The 16,573-nt window shown below is 45.4% G+C and overlaps 1 protein-coding gene across 6 annotated transcripts in view; it reads right to left on the minus strand.

Moving 5' to 3' along the window:
- The window catches only part of BBS4 (Bardet-Biedl syndrome 4), a 117,815-nt gene that overhangs the window by 52,084 nt on the left and 49,158 nt on the right, over positions 1–16,573 (minus strand). For all 6 annotated transcript variants that reach the window (XM_034783336.1, XM_034783339.1, XM_034783335.1 and 3 more), the window contains 2 exons: positions 1,215–1,278; positions 98–209 (listed from right to left, as the gene is read on the minus strand). In XM_034783336.1, the coding sequence (XP_034639227.1) occupies positions 98–209; positions 1,215–1,278 (176 nt within the window). The remainder of the gene's footprint in view (positions 1–97; positions 210–1,214; positions 1,279–16,573) is intronic.

Consider the following 16,573-nt stretch of genomic DNA (forward strand, 5'->3'; position numbering starts at 1 on the left):
AGGGATCTAAATGGTATTAACTTTGCGTCTGGAACAAAAACAAAGCTTGCCATGTACTGTGTGACACTTCAGGCTGTAGGAATAAAATTACACTCACAATGATCGCGCCACCTGTTTGAGGTTGTCAGCACTCTGAGGATTTAGAATGGAACATGTCTGAAAAAGTTCTAGGGATTCTTGAATCTTCCCTTCTAAACGAAGTATCAAGGCTGCAAAGCAACACACACAAGGCAAATTAGTCCATTACCTTGTAGGGAAGACAAGCCGCATCACTGGCAGGTCTCGACTGTACAGGGAGGACAGATGAACTGTAACAGTTTCCACTTAGTTGCTCCCTCTATTACAGCAACATAACCAGAAACTTTCATTTGAGCGGGCTGAGGTGCCAGCGCTGACTGAGCTAGGGTGCACACAGGAAGGACTGTGTTTGCTTCGAGGCTGAAAACCACTTTAGAGGGGAGGGAGCCCTAAGTCTTCAATAACAGAAAGTCTGAAATTCTCTTAGCCCCTGAAATGCTCCAGTGTACTGCAATTTGAACTGCAGCACTGATGCCCACTGAAGACCTTCAGATCATCCCCCTGCCTGCATTCTGCCAACATGACACAGGGAACTTCAGCCTTCAGGGCCATGTTCCTTTACATCTCTAGAACAGATTGTGGTACTCTAAAGAATCGAGGGCGGTTTGAGATTATGCTTTTCATTTTCATAACATTACAAGGCAATGAATTGGCACTGGTTATGTTCTGACTGTGTAAGCAAATACAGCAGCCACTGCATACTGAACATTAATGCGTCCTTAAAGGAAACCATAACCAAACAGTTACCTTAGAGAACATGGCTCTAACAAAAAACACATTTCACATGACACAGTCAAATGCAGAGGGCCAATTATAACCAGAGCCAAGCATCAGCCGTTCCAGGAAGATCTGAAGATATCAGGTCACCAAGAAAAACCCATGTACTCACAAGAACCACCAATCCTCATCTGTTCGTTAAAGTGATAACCCTGGATTTCAAAATTAAACCAGGCAAGTAGAAACATTTCAGAAGTTATCGCATGTCTATTCACTCAACCACATTTTCATTAAATCCTGCTAGAGTTCACATATGGTATTTATATTTGTGGGTTGTTTCTTTTAAAACAGAGAATTGCATTTCAAAGCAGAAGTAACTCAGGATAACAGATTATTTTCATAGTCTTCATCTGGCATACCTTGAACATAGACTGCATATTCACACATTCCCTGAGTCTCGTGGAGTTGCTCTTTGATAGCAATCTGAAACAATGAAGTGAAAATTATATCAAACAGAATTCCTGTCACCAGAGCATCTGTTGGACAGTTGAACATTATTCCCTTATATTAAGGGAATAGGCAATCCAATAATATAATAGTTTACAAAAAACCCTATAAAAATCCTTCAGATATCAGTATTTCAGTAAAGAGAAACTGTATGTTTAAGGTGATGTTTATTTCAGCCTGGCTAAATATCCACGCCAATCTAGTTGGAAAGCATGTTTTCTATGTACTGTGATTAACTCAACTGCATTACACCAGTGCTCATAACACAAAGGCACAATATCTTCAATCTTTAATTTACCCTGAATTTAACTAACTGAATTTGAAAACAAACACCATACAGTGCCTTACTGCACTGCTCTTGCTGATTTCCTTCCACTTATGGATCTGGCAAAGGAGATACTAGGTAACTTCCGCATGCAATATAACAATAATGTTCATCAATCAGAGTTTGTGCTCTGAGCTGCCCTGTAAAATGACTTCTGAAATAAATGTTTCTACTTCACCCGTCAGCTGTAGCAAATTCCTGGGGATAAACTCCAGTTCTATTAATGTTTTAGACTTCCAAAATTTTAACAATGGTGCTATCAAGAACCATAACTAAATTCTCAATACTTGTAATTTGCAGAGCTCAGCTTTCAAAGAATGTTTATTTCCATCACACAGCACTTTTGCAGTAACAGGACTGGACCTGAGAAACTGAAGGCAGTGTGTGCATGGATGTGTGATTTTTTTAAAGGAATATTTTTGATCACCCTTCTGGATGTGAGGGAAGGTTGTTCACGATAAAGATGGTAACCTACAACAGAAGAACGGGGAGAAGAAATCCAAGACAGAAACTCTCTATCAGGGAAAGTTTCAGTAGAACCCCTTTACAGTCTATATGGGAGAACTGCACCGGCAGTACTGTGGCCCTTTTACTATTGCTCCCTTCATTCCTATTGCCAAAGATAATTAGATATTCCCCAGAGAAAATCCCACATATCTATAATCTATAAAATCTATAAAAACATCCCGTGCTAACAGAGGCCTCCACTCAAGATGCTTTGTGAAGAAATGAATAAAAGTGGAGCAGCTGCAACTGAATCAACAAAAGCAGAATGAACAAGTGATACTTCTTGAAGTAAGGGGAGGAAGGAACTGATAAAAGTGTCAAACCCTTACTGGCTATGTTCATGTGACTGACGGTCCAGGATCAGGCTGGAGATACTCCATGGTGTCAGCTAATCTGAAGATTTCATTCTACTATACTCTGGTCATGTAACAGAATGAAAACATTTCAAAAACCAGATTGGACCTTTGAGAGGACAAGGAGTATAACTAAGAATTGATTGCACTGATCTTTCACAGAAGAGGGGCTCTGAGGTTTCTCCCTCACCCACAAACTGGCTCCTTAGGAGTGGAGCAGATTGGAGTGGGAGAGGTGGAAAGGGGACTTTGTCTCTTTCCACTCTTGCAGTAAGTTGGTGCTGCTCTGATACTCCTGCCAGCAATGTTATCAGCACCAGCAACCCCCACTTCAAGCAAGGAGCTGAACGAAGGGACTGGAAATAAGGGGCGGGGGGAATTGACCTAAAATCTAGCTCATAAGGAGTTTGAGGGAGTATGAGTGGGGAGGTTATTACAGTGAAACCTTATCACTGTGAAATGTTTTGTGGGGTCGAAAATAAGGACACTCTCACTTTAGCATGTGTGGATGGAAGATGCATATGTTAAGATCCAAGGTGAAAGAAAACCTGGGGTGAGACAGCAAGACAATACAAGAGAAAAGAAACCCCAGGCTGCTCTTCTGCTTGGATTTGTATCTGCTGATCTTTTAGTTAAACAGACTCCTCCCACAAATCTGTAATTTTGCATTTACAGATTAGCTTAGTATTAGATGTTCATAAGAAGATCTCTCACCCATTTCTAAATACCCCATTGTAACACCAGAACTTAACATAACTGTAGTCAGCCATTGTGTGTGTCCAGCAGGGTGACCAGATGTCCCGATTTTATAGCAACAGTCCCGATTTTTGGGTCTTTTTCTTACATAGGCTCCTATTATCCCCCACCCCCGTCCCGATTTTTCACATTTGCTGTCTGGTCACCCTAATATCCAGCCACTGCTAGCTGAAAACCAAACACCACAGAGTCCTAAAAATTATTCCTAGCTAAGAGACAAGGACAAACAGCTGCATGTTTGCAGTTTTGCTAATTAAAATGTGAGGAGGGGAAAACGTTAACAAATCATAAAACCATAAAAATAAAAATAAAAATGAATAGCAATCTTGTATTTGGGTGCCTCTAATATATAAGTTTATTATGGCTAGAAACATTAGGAGTTTTTTATTAATAAAAATAATAAGCAATTTGCTAAAACTAGAAAAACTGGTAACCCGCTAGGGGTTACTATAAATTATGTGATTTGTAAAAGTTAGCTATAAAAAAGTAAAAGTAAACACCTTGGAACAGCCCAAGGAAGCTTTTCTTTGGGCAAGAAACTGACACCTAAACTCCCCAGCAGATGGACAGAAGGAGGGCCCCCAGAAGCCTGGCTGTTGATTACTCAAAACCATCTGAAACTTTGGGTAACTATAAAGTTTTGGAATGCTCTAAAACCTACTGCTACAGCATGAGTGTGTGTATGTGCTTGAAAGCTAATAAAAAGTAGTTTTAAGTAAAAGCACTCTTGTTTGTACCAATCATTTATCAGATGGAGGAGCTGTGTCTCATGCATTTATTCCTGAAGAGAAACAGTTAAGATCACTATTTTGGGTTCAGAAAGCCCTGGGTAACACCCTCTTATTGATTATGGGAAGCACATTTTTCCATCCACACAGTATCAGTCTCTTAGAGCAAGAGAGGGCAACAGATAGCTCTCTTTTAGAGACATTTGATTAATTCTTTAAGCCCTGAAAAATCACATCACAAAAGTGCTTGTGCTAAAGACAATGAACTATAATCCGTTTTTCCTCCCCAATTTTCCTTAACTTGCTGACAGAATTTAGGAATCTTGGTACAAGAACAAACAGGGTGAATTTAATGAATTAAAAACATGTGGTTATTTTAATTATTCCTTCCTTGTGTGTAACAGAAAACGGAGGGGATTTTAAAAATGGATGAAGGGGGAAGAAACTGGATTTGAAGCTGCAAAATAATCTATGAAGATGCACACAATGAAGAGCTGGATTTCGAAGGCCCGGTCTACACTACGACTTTAATTCGGATTTAGCAGCCTTAATTCGAATTAACCCTGCACCCGTCCACACAACGACGCCATTTAATTCGAAATAAAAGGCTCTTTAAATCGATTTCTGTACTCCACCCCGACGAGCGGAGTAGCGCCAAAATCGATTTTAGCAACTCAAATTAGGGTTAGTGTGGCCGCAATTCGATAGTATTGGCCTCCAGGAGCTATCCCACAGTGCACCATTGTGACTGCTCTGGACAGCAATCTGAACTCGGATGCACTGGCCAGGTAGACAGGAAAAGCCCCGGGAATAGTTGAATTTCATTTCCTGTTTGCCCAGAGTGGAGAGCACAGGTGACCACAGATAGCTCATCAGCACAGGTAACCATGCAGGCCGATAATCAAAAAAGAGCACCAGCATGGACCGTACGGGAGGTACTGGATCTGATCGCTATATGGGGAGAGGATTCAGTGCTAGCAGAACTTCGTTCGAAAAGACGAAATGCCAAAACTTTTGAAAAAATCTCCAAGGGCATGATGGAGAGAAGTCACAATAGGGACTCAGATCAGTGCCGCGTGAAAGTCAAGGAGCTCAGACAAGCCTATCAAAAAAACAAAGGAGGCAAACGGTCGCTCCGGGTCAGAGCCGCGGAAATGCCGCTTCTATGCCGAGCTGCATGCAATTCTAGGGGGGGCCGCCACCACTACCCCACCTGTGACCGTGGATTCCGGGTCGGGGATAGTCTCATCAGCTACACCTGAGGATTCTGCGGATGGGGAAGAGGAGAAGAAGGAGGAGGAGGACGAGCTTGCAGAGAGCACCGAGCACTCCATTCTCCCCAACAGCCAGGATCTTTTTCTCAGCCTGACTGAAGTACCCTCCCAACCCTCCCAAGCCAGTATCCAAGACCATGACCCCATGGAAGGGACCTCGGGTGAGTTTACCTTTTAAAATATAAAGCTTGTTTTAAAAGCAAGCGTTTTTTAATGATTACTTTGCCCTGAGGACTTGGGATGCATTCGCGGGCAGTACAGCTACTGGAAAAGTCTGTTAACGTATCTGGGGATGGAGCAGAAATCCTCCAGGGACATCTCCATGAAGCTCTCCTGGAGGTACCCCAAAAGCCTTGCCACAAGGTTTCTGGGCAGTGCAGCCTTATTCTGTCCTCCATGGTAGGACACTTGACCACGCCATGCTTGCAGCAAGTAATCTGGTATCATTGCCTGACAAAGCCTGGCAGCGTATGGTCTCGGTGTTTGCTGGCATTCAAGCAACATCCACTCTTTATCTTGCTGTGTAATCCTCAGGAGAGTGATATCGCTCATGGTAACCTGGTTGAAATACGGGAACTTAATTAAGGGGACAGAGGTGGCCGTTCCTAATGGGCTGTTTGCCTGTGGCTGAAAAGAAATCCTTCCTTGCAGTTAGCCAAGCGCAGGGGGGGAAATTGGCCCTGAGCTTTTCACGTTTGGCTAGCAGGGATCTTCCCTGATACCAGCCATGCGGTGGGGGGAGGGGTACAGCGATCATCCCAGAGAATTCATGGCAGGAGGGAGGGGCTGGGGGGTTAGTTTGGTTCCTGCAGGGATCTTCCCTGATACCAGCCACGCGGTGGGGGGAGGGATAAAGCGATCATCCAGAGAATTGGATGGGGGGGGGGTAGTTTGTTTTCTGCTGCTGCTGAATGTTAACAGGAAAACCGCAGCACTCAACGGGCTTTGCTTGGTATGTGGGAAAGGAGGGCGCAGAAGCCGAAAGACAATGGCTTACCATGGCCGCATGCAAGCCGAATTCTGTTGCCCGGACCTGTGATCTCTAGCAGCAAAGCCACAGGCACTCAGTATTAAGAGGCAAAATGTGACCTTGCACAGAAATCACATGTGCTATGTAATGTGAATAGTGTTGGTCACCGTGAAAGAGTATAAGCATTGTTCTGCAAAATGTATCTTTTTAAAAAATTCTCTCTTTTTTCCCCTCCCTACAGCAGCTGCAAATTCTTCAAGCCTCCCTCCTCCGTCCCGAAGGCTATCACAGATAAGGCGTCGGAAAAAGAAGACGCAAGACGAGATGTTCACAGAAATCATGGAATCCACCCGCAGTAACAGAGATCATCTGAATGAGTGGAAGGACATGGTTTCAAAGTATAGGAAAGAAGCCAGTGAATGTGAGGACAGGAGGGACCAACGTGAGGACAGGAGGGACCAACGTGAGGACAGGAGGGACGCTCGAGATGAGAGGTGGCGGCAGGAAGATCAGAGGAGGCAGGATGCAACGCTGGAGCTGCTGCGTGAGCAAACAGACATGCTCCGGTGTCTGGTGGAGCTTCAGGAACGGCTGCAGGAAAACAGAGTGCCGCTACAGCCCCTGTATAACCCCCCTTTTCCTCCCCATGTTCCATGTCCTTACAGAGAATGAGTCAATAAAGGGGGCAGGTTTTCATGAAGGAGAAACAAACAGATATTTCACACTGTAGCCTGGCCAGTCATGAAACTGGTTTTCAAAGCTTCTCTGATGCACAGCGCTTCCTGGTGTGCTCTTCTAATCGCCTTGGTGTCTGGCTGCGCGTAATCACCAGCCAGGCGATTTGCCTCAGCCTCCCACCCCGCCATAAAGGTCTCCCCCTTACTTTCACAGAGATTGTGGAGCATGCAGAAAGCAGAAATAAAAATGGGGAGATTGGTTTGGCTGAGGTCTGAGCGAGTCAATAATGATCGCCAGCGACCTTTTAAACGGCCAAATGCACATTCTACCACCATTCTGCACTTGCTCAGCCTGTAGTTGAACGGCTCCTGACTCCTGTCCAGGCTGCCTGCGTATGGCTTCATGAGCCATGGCATTAAGGGGTAGGCTGGGTCCCCAAGAATAACTATTGGCATTTCAACATCCCCAACGGTTATTTTCTGGTCCGGAAAGTAAGTCCCTTGCTGCAGCCCTTTAAACAGAGTAGTGTTCCTGAAGACGCGAGCGTCATGAACCCTTCCCGGCCAGTCCACGTTGATGTTGGTGAAACATCCCTTGTGATCCACCAGTGCTTGCAGCACCATTGAAAAGTACCCCTTGCGGTTTATGTACTGGGTACCGTGGTGCTCCGGTGCCAAGATAGGGATATGGGTTCCATCTGTCGCCCCACCACAGTTAGGGAATCCCATTGCAGCAAAGCCATCCACTATGGCCTGCACATTTCCCAGAGTCACTACCTTTCGTAGCAGCACCTGAGTGATTGCTTTGGCTACTTGCATCACAGCAGCCCCCACAGTAGATTTGCCCACTCCAAATTGATTCCTGACTGACCGGTAGCTGTCTGGCGTTGCAAGCTTCCACAGGGCTATCGCCATGCGCTTCTCAACTGTGAGGGCTGCTCTCATCTTGGTATTCTGGCGTTTCAGGGCAGGGGACAGCAAGTCACAAAGTTCCATGAAAGTGCCCTTACGCATGCGAAAGTTCCGCAGCCACTGGGAATCATCCCACACCTGCAACACTATGCGGTCCCACCAGTCTGTGCTGGTTTCCCTTGCCCAGAATCGGCATTCCATGGATAGAACCTGCCCCATTAACAACATGATCTCCAAAGCACCGGGGCCCGCGGTTTGACAGAATTCTGTGTCCATGTCCGTGTCCATGTCCTCATCATGCTTGTCGCTGTGCTGCCGCCGCCGCTGCCTCCTCGCCTCGTTTTTCTGGTCCTGGCTCAGCATAAACTCCACGAGAATGTGCGAGGTGTTTACAATGTTCATGACTGCTGTCTTGAGCTGAGCGGGCTCCATGCTTGCCATGGTATGGAGTCTGCAGTGTTCACCCAGGAAAAAAGGCGCGAAATGGTTGTCTGCCGTCCATTGCTTTCATGCAGGGAGGAAGGGAGGGGTGAGGCTGTACCCAGAACCACCTGCGACAATGTTTTTTGTCTCATCAGGCACTGGGATCTCAACCCAGAATTCCAATGGGTGCGGGAGACTGCGGGAACTATGGGATAGCTATGGGATAGCTACCCACAGTGCAACGCTCCAGAAATTGACGCTAGCCCCGGTAATGTGCTTAGTGGGGCCGCATACATTCGACTTTATACAATCTGTTTCCCAAATTCGAATTATATAAATTCGGATTAATCCCGTAGTGTAGACATACCCAAAGTGAAGTCTTTGACAATCTCTGTTTACTCTTGGGTAAGTGTGTATCTGCATCACAAAACTACTGAACACAGTCTGGCACCAATGCCTATGCTACTGACTGTATAGGAATAGCAGAGGGTGTCACAGCCTAGGGCTGTGTACAGAAGTTTGTCTTGCATCTGGCCGGCTTCCAAGGCATCAGGATTTAACAGCCAGTACCATCAGTCTCTTATTTCAACAAGCAGTAAAATTTACCAAAAAACCCTCAGAAACACCAAAACAAAATTGGAGGGAGTGGAAGTGTAAAAGTATTAATCAAGTTAACCCTTTCATTTCTGGAAGGTGTAGGTGACGGAACAAGTCATTCTGCAATGATGCTTAGCATCATTGGAAAATATGGGGATTTTAAAAACTCTTTAATAGACAGAAGTTGGGGGGAAAAGTCAGGCAGAATTCAGGTCAAAGTTATGAAAATCAAGAACTAATGCAAAGGAGGATGCCTCTCTCCAAGAGCTGATAAAGAAATGATTGTTGCCATCAGAGTTTACAGATCAGAGTCACTTCTTAACTAAGCCTTGACAGGGCAACTGTCAGGGCCGGTGCAAGGAAGTTTTGCGCCCTAGGAGAAACTTCCACCTTGCGCCCCGCCCCAGCCCTGTGGCAGCTTCCCCCCCCCCCCCCCCCGCCTGAGGTACCCTCCCCACAGCACCTCCCCCCCCCGGGAGCCGCGCGGCAGCTCCCCACCCCAGCTCACCTCTGCTCCGCCTCCTCCCCAAGCACACCGCCTCCGCTCTAATTCTCCTCCCCTCCCAGGCTTGTGGAGCCACCAAGACTTTACAGACTATTGGGGCTTCACAGACCAGTGTGAGAGCTGCTGCTTCACAACTGATCTAGAAAGGAAAAGAAAGTTAGGTTTGTTCCTCTTTAAATGCAACCAGCTTAATAGAGAGGGGAAGTGATTTTTATTCAGACTGTCAGCACTGATTTTGTTTACACCTATTTAACGCCAAGATTTGAGAGAAAAGCTTTCTGTGTTAAAGATTCAAAGTGCACCTTCAATTAGTAGCTGAGTGAGCTCTCAGTCAGCCAAGAAGTTCTCCAACAAAGACAAGGGAAAGCCAAGACCGGACATCCCTGACATTTCTAAAAGGGAGGGGGGGGGGAGAAGGAGGGAAACAAGCAGGAGTAGCAAAAAACCAATCCAACCGCCAATTCCCCTCCTCCTACTCCTTTGCAGGTCCCCTTTAATGAACTGTGTTAATCTTGTCTAGAGAACATACTGTTTAAATGACTTACTATACTCTTTGTCTGCTCTGCGTTACAGTTCTGCACCACTGAACAGTTTCAGCCTAATTCACCAAACTGAAGACATATCAAAAGGTGCAACATATTATGTGTAAAACGAATGACCTTCAATCAAGCAAAGTCAAGACCTTTCCTCTCACTCTCTTATGGGAGGTGTTTGCCCAATGCAATGTCTTTCTGTTGCCTCTGCAGTATCTTTGAGAGACTCTGCACTATGCAATAGAGTTATAATTATCTGGGAAAACCTATTTGTCACTAGAAAAAAAGGGAAGCCTGTATTCATTTTGATATTTGAGTTTTACAAGGCTGCAAGGAGAATCAACTGGGGGGGAAAAAAACCACAGTTAAGAATAACTGTTCTTCAAGATGTGTTGTATGTCAGTTACACTACAGGTGTGTATATGCCTTGTGCACCGGTGCCAGAGAGTCTTCCTTAGTGGTACATGTAGGGGTGGCCCTGCTCACTATATCTTGCTCATAGCACAAAGAGCTAGATAAAGGGCAGAGTTGCTCCACCTTCAGTTCCTTCACACTGGAACCTGTTAGTAGATTCTGATGCATCAGGGAAGGAGAGTGGGTCATGTAATGGATATATGCAACACATTTTGAAGAACAGTTACGAGAAGGTAAGTAACTGTTTTTTCTTATTTGAGTGCTTGCATATGTCAATTACACTGTAGGTACATGGTATACCTCACAAGGTAGAGCTCTGAGCCTCATTGGAAGAGAGATTGTAGGACCACCTTGCTATATTTGCATCTTACCTTGAAGTGGCAGAGAGCGCATAATGTCTGGTGAAAGCATGATCTGAGGACCACGTTGTTGCTGTACTGATGTCCATGATGGGACATGTGCCAGAAATGCTGCTGAGGTTGCATGTGCTCTGCTTGAGTGCACTGTGAGTCTATCCGGAAGCATTACTCCTTTAGCAACATAAGCCACCGCAATGCAGCTGGTGATCCATTTGGAAAGTCTCTGAGTTGTGACTGGATGGTGCCACATACATTCCTATGCAGGTAAAAAGCCAACAAGCGACAAACATCGAGAGTGGTGAGCCTTCTCTCACCCTGTGTGCATGCAGTTTTGGAAAGAAAACTGGCAGGTACATAAATTGGTTCATGGGAATTCATAGATCACCTTGGAGAGGAAGTGAGGGTGTGATCTATGATGGACTTTGTAGAAAACAGTATACGGTAAATCAGTGACCAATTCATTCAGTTCACCTACCTCCTGACATAAGTGACCACTAAAAATGATACCTTTGCTGATAGGTGCAAAAAAGAGCATAACACCAAAGACTTGAAGAGAGGTTCCATTAGTGCAGACAACACCAAATTCAAATCCCAGGAAGGTACTGGTTTTCAGACCGGTGGGAATAATCTCTCCAGACCATTCAAGAATCTGAAAGTGATGGGGTGAGTTAAGACAGTCTTGCCATTTATCAGAGGATGGAAAGCTGAAATGGCCACCAGATGTACCCTAACAGAGCTGAATGCTAGACTGAATTCTAATTTGCAAAAGACAGTCTAGGATTGTCTGAATGCTGGCCTGAGTTGGACACACATTATGGGAGGCTCCCCAAATGGAGAAATGTTTCCACTTAGGTAGGCAGCTCTGGGGGAAGGTTTTCTGCTATTAAGAAGAACGTTCTGGACAGCAAATGACCAATGCACTTCCTCTGCACCCAACAGCATGATTCATCAGTGGTGAGGTGCAGTACTAGAGGATTCAGGTGCAGCATGGATGCATGGTTCTGCATTAGGAGGTCTTTGGTCACTGGCAATGGTAAGGGTTCCCGAGAGGACAGTTTGTGGAGGTCTGAATACCAAGTCTTTCTTGGACAAGCTGGAGAAATAAGGATCATTCTGCTGTGCTCTTGCTTGAGTTTGATGAAGACCCTGGGAATCGGAGCACTAGTGAGAACACATAGAGGAGGTCCTCGTCCCCCGGAAACAGGAAAGGTTTCAATACTGACCCACGTCTGTGACTTGCCTTGGAAGAGAAATGGGGACACCTCCTGTTTGACCGAGTCATAAATAGTCCCACAGACAGAAAGCCCCCTACGTGAAACACCCAAACTAGAAAGTTCATGTTGAGAGACGTTTGTGGTCCACGTTGAAGGATCTGCACAGACAATGCACCAGGCCATTTTGAACCCCTAGTAGGTGAGATGCCTTGAGAGTGACTGAGTTCCAAATAAACAAGTTCCATAACTTGACTGCCTCCTGGCAAAGGCTGTTGGGTCTGGCGCAACCTTGCTTGTTCTCATAAAACACTACTATGGTGTTATCGCTGAGAACCTGGACAGTCTTGCCTTGGATGTGAGACTGGAACTACTAACATGCATAAAGTATCACTTGCAACTCAAACATTTATATGGAGCTTGGCTTAGTGGGCAGTCCACAACCCCTGGGCCTGGACGGGGCTTGGATGTTGTTAAAGCTAATTCCCCACTCTGGCACTTCGAGTGCAGACGGTGGGGACCTGCAAGGATTCTAACAATTAATACTGGCCACTCCAGGCTTGTATTAAAGTCCCAAGGTTACAACTTCTCTCTGACCTTGGATGGGTAGATGCTGCCACCGCCCAAATGCAGAACCCCTTTGAGAAACAAGGAAGGCTCATTTGTGAATTCCTTCCTGTGGGTACCCTCCTTTCACACACCCCCTCCGGGGAAGAGCTGAGAAAGAAAAACAAAAACAAAAGAACAGCTGTTGCCACCAGCTAGTTAAACAACATATGCACAAACCTCTTAGGACACAAAAACCCAATCCTGTTGTTGAAAAAGGTAAATTTTATTAAAAACAAAAAGAAAAAAATACATCTGGAACTTAGGCTCTTGCTAGATTTAAAAAGAACAAATATAATAATTAAGCATCAAAAATGGTTTTCTTGAGGTCCAGCTTAAAGGTTACAAGCAAAACAAAAGCACCTGCGGTTAGCACAGAGGAGTCCACAAGCCATAAATAAATAAAAGAGATAAACCTAATTGCATCTTCCTAGACATTTCTTGATCTACTTACATATCTGGGATTTCAAATGAGGAGTTTCTAGGTATGATCTGATGGTTTTCCATACCTGGCTTAAACCATCTTACAGCATTGCTGCTCTGTCTCTCCTCTCCGGGAGAACAACCAGAGACAGACAAAGGGAAAGTTTTTTCCCCGACTTTAAAAAGTTCTAACCCTCCCATTGGCTCTTTTGGTCAGGTGCCCACTCCCTTCCTTTTACCTATGGGCTTTTTTAACCCTTTACAGGGTAAAGCAAGTAGAGAACAGCTACTAACAGGGATTCTGTAGCTAATTGGCTGGCTGGGTGTCCATAAAAGGGAGCTACCCCGCCTTCATTTATAATACGCCCCCTCCCACCCAAATCATAGACGGTGCTGGCCAGACTGGTTCAGGTCGGGTCTACACCGGCTGGGATTTCTTCCTGGAGGTTTAAGAAACAGAGTTAATAAGATACATGCACCTCTAATTTTACTACGAATTACATGAAGAACTAAACAGTATTTTTCACATTTCAAAGACTACAATGACTTAGAATACAGGAACATTTTTACCAGGCTGATTCTGGGAAACTTTCCCAGGAAAGTGCATCAGCCACTTTGTTAGAGGCTCCTGAAATGTGTTGTATTTCAAAATCAAAGTCCTGAAGAGCTAAACTCCACCGAAGAAGTTTTTTGTTAGTTTCTTTGACTGTGTGAAGCCACTTCAGCACAGCATGGTCAGTTCGCAGGTGGAAACGCCGTCCCCAAATGTATGGGCGTAGCTTCTCCAGAGCATACACAATGGTGTAACATTCTTTTTCTGAGACTGACCAGTGGCTTTCCTTCTCAGAAAGTTTTTTGCTTGGGAACAAGACAGGATAAAATTGTTGACCTGGTCCTTCCTGCATTAAAACTGCTCCTACATCACGCTCGGACGCATCTGTGATTACGATGAAAGATTTGTTGAAGTGCAGGGCCCTTAGTACAGGGTCAGACGTAAGGGCCACTTTAAGCTGGTTAAAGGCTTTCTGACACTTTTCAGTCCACTGAATTGCATTTGGCTGCTTTTTCCTAGTCAGGTCTGTCAGTGGGGTGGTAATTTGGCTGTAGTGTGGTATAAATCGTCTGTAATACCCGCCCAAGCCGAAGAAGGATCGGACCTGCGTCTTTGACTTAAGGACAGGCCAATTTTGGATAGCATTTACTTTAGCCTTTAGGGGTTGATAGTTCCTTGACCCACCTGGTGTCCAAGGTATGTTACCCTGTTTAGGCCTATTTGACACTTTTTAGCTTAACGGTTAATCCTGCCTCCCTTATGTGCTGGAAGACAGCTTGGAGATGTTCCAGGTGTTCTACCCAGGAATCTGAGAATACAGCCTCATCATCAAGCTAGGCGACTGCAAATTCCCCAACTCCAGCCAGAAGATTATCACCAGTCTCTGGAAGGTGGCGGGTGCATTTTGCAGTCTGAAAGGGAGCACATTAAATTCATACAGCCCTACATGGGTGATGAAGGCTGACCTTTCCTTGGCGGGGTCATCTAGCAGCCCTTGCCAGTACTCCTTAGTTAAGTCTAAGATGGAGATGGGCAGGTCCCAGTTTCTCCAATAGCTCATCTGTGCATGGCATTAGATAGTTTTCTGGGCGAGTTACAACATTTAGTTTACAGTAGTCCATGCAAAAGCGGATTTCCCCATCGGGTTTGGGAACCAGAACCACTGGGGAGGCCCTTGCACTCTCAGAGGGGAGGATTACACCCATCTGTAACATGTCCTTGATCTCCTTTTCTATTGAGGTTTTGGCTTCAGGAGCCATCCAGTAGGGTTGGGCTCTAAATGGGCAAGCATCACCTGTGTCAATGGAGTGGTATACCCGTTTTGTTTGTCCTGGGGTGGCTGAAAACATTGGCGTGAAGCTGGTGCGCAGCTCCTGGATTTGCTGTTGCTGCTCATGCCCTACGCCACTGTTGCTTTTTCCTTCACAGTACACTCCTTCAAGTCACTCAGCGTCATCTCTCTCCTGAGCTGTAAACTGGAGAACCTTGATTTCTCAGGAATAAAAGGGCTTTAGAAAATTAACATGGTATACTTTAGATTTTAGGGTAGGGCCTGGGAATGCTATGAGGTAATTAACAGCTCCCAGGCGCTCTCGGACCATAAATGGCCCCTCCCACGATGCGTCCATCTTATTGGCCTGGAGCAGTTTCAGGACCATGACTTGGTCACCTACTTTGAAGGAACGTTCTCTGGCACGTTTATCATACCAGGCCTTCTGCTCTTGTAGGTTTTCCCTAGCAAGGGTTAGAGAGTCTTTGAGGGTGTTTTGCAGGTTGGTTACAAAACGTTAAGTTCCTGGACAAGATGTAACCCCGTCCCATTGCTGCTTCACCAACTGTAATGGTCCTTTAACTTTGTGGCCATAAACGAGTTCAAAGGTTGAAAATCCCAAACGGGATGTGGTACATCCCTGTAGGCAAAGAGCAACTGCTGCAATACTAGATCCAAATCATTGGAGTGTTCATTTACAAATCATGGCCCCCAAAGTCCCATTAAATTTTTCTACTAGGCCATTCGTTTGATGGTGGTAAGGGGTGGCAACCAAGTGGTTTACCCCATAAGCATCCCAAAGACGTTTCATGGTCCCTGCCAAGAAGTTAGTTCCTGAATCTGTAAGGATGTCGGAGGGCCAACCTACCTTGGCAAAAATGTTTGCCAATGCCTGGCTCACGCTTTTAGCCCTGGTGTTGCTTAGAGCTACTGCTTCTGGCCATCGGGTGGCAAAATCCATGAAAGTCAGTATGTACAGCTTTTCTCTGGGTGTCTTTTTATGGAAAGGGCCCAGAATATCCACAGCTACACCCTGAAATGGGACCTCAATGATGGGGAGTGGCTGGAGAGGGGCCTTGACCTGGTCTTGGGGCTTTCCCACCCTCTAGCACACCTCACAAGACTGGACATAGATAGAAATGTCCTTGCCCATTCCCTCCCAGTGAAATGACTTCCCCAAACGGTCTTTGGTTCTGTTCACCCCAGCATGGCCAGTAGGATGGTTTTCTTGAGGTCCAGCTTAAAGGTTACAAGCAAAACAAAAGCACCTGGGGTTAGCACAGAGGAGTCCACAAGCCATAAAGAAATAAAAGAGATAAACCTAATTCTGTCTTCCTAGACATTTCTTGATCTACTTACATATCTGGGGTTTCAAATGAGGAGTTTCTAGGTATGATCTGATGGTCTTTTCCATACCTGGCTTAAAGTGTCTTACAGCATTGCTGCTCTGCGTCTCCTCTCTGAGAGAACAACCAGAGACAGACAAAGGGAAAGTTTTTTTCCCCGATTCTAAAAAGTTCTAGCCCTCCCATTGACTCTTTTGGTCAGGTGTCCACTCCTTCCTTTTACCTATAGGCTTTTTTAACCCTCTACAGGTAAAGCAAGTAGAGAACAGCTATCAACAGGGATTTTGTAGCTAATTGGCTGGCTGCGTATCCATAAAAGGGAGCTATCTCCCCCCCTTCATTTATCACAGATGTGCTCCCCATCCCATGGCTAAGGCATGTGTTACCATAGTCATTGATGGGAGAGAAGGCAATTCCTTTGCACATGTTGGGTTGGCTCAGCCACCAGTTCAGAGAAGACAACATGGTGTCTGAAACACAAAATAGCTCATCTCAGAGGTGAATTTGAGGATGATAGACCGAGCTGACC

This window comes from Trachemys scripta, chromosome 10 (genome assembly GCF_013100865.1).
Source record: "Trachemys scripta elegans isolate TJP31775 chromosome 10, CAS_Tse_1.0, whole genome shotgun sequence".
NCBI classification, from domain to species: domain Eukaryota; kingdom Metazoa; phylum Chordata; order Testudines; family Emydidae; genus Trachemys; species Trachemys scripta.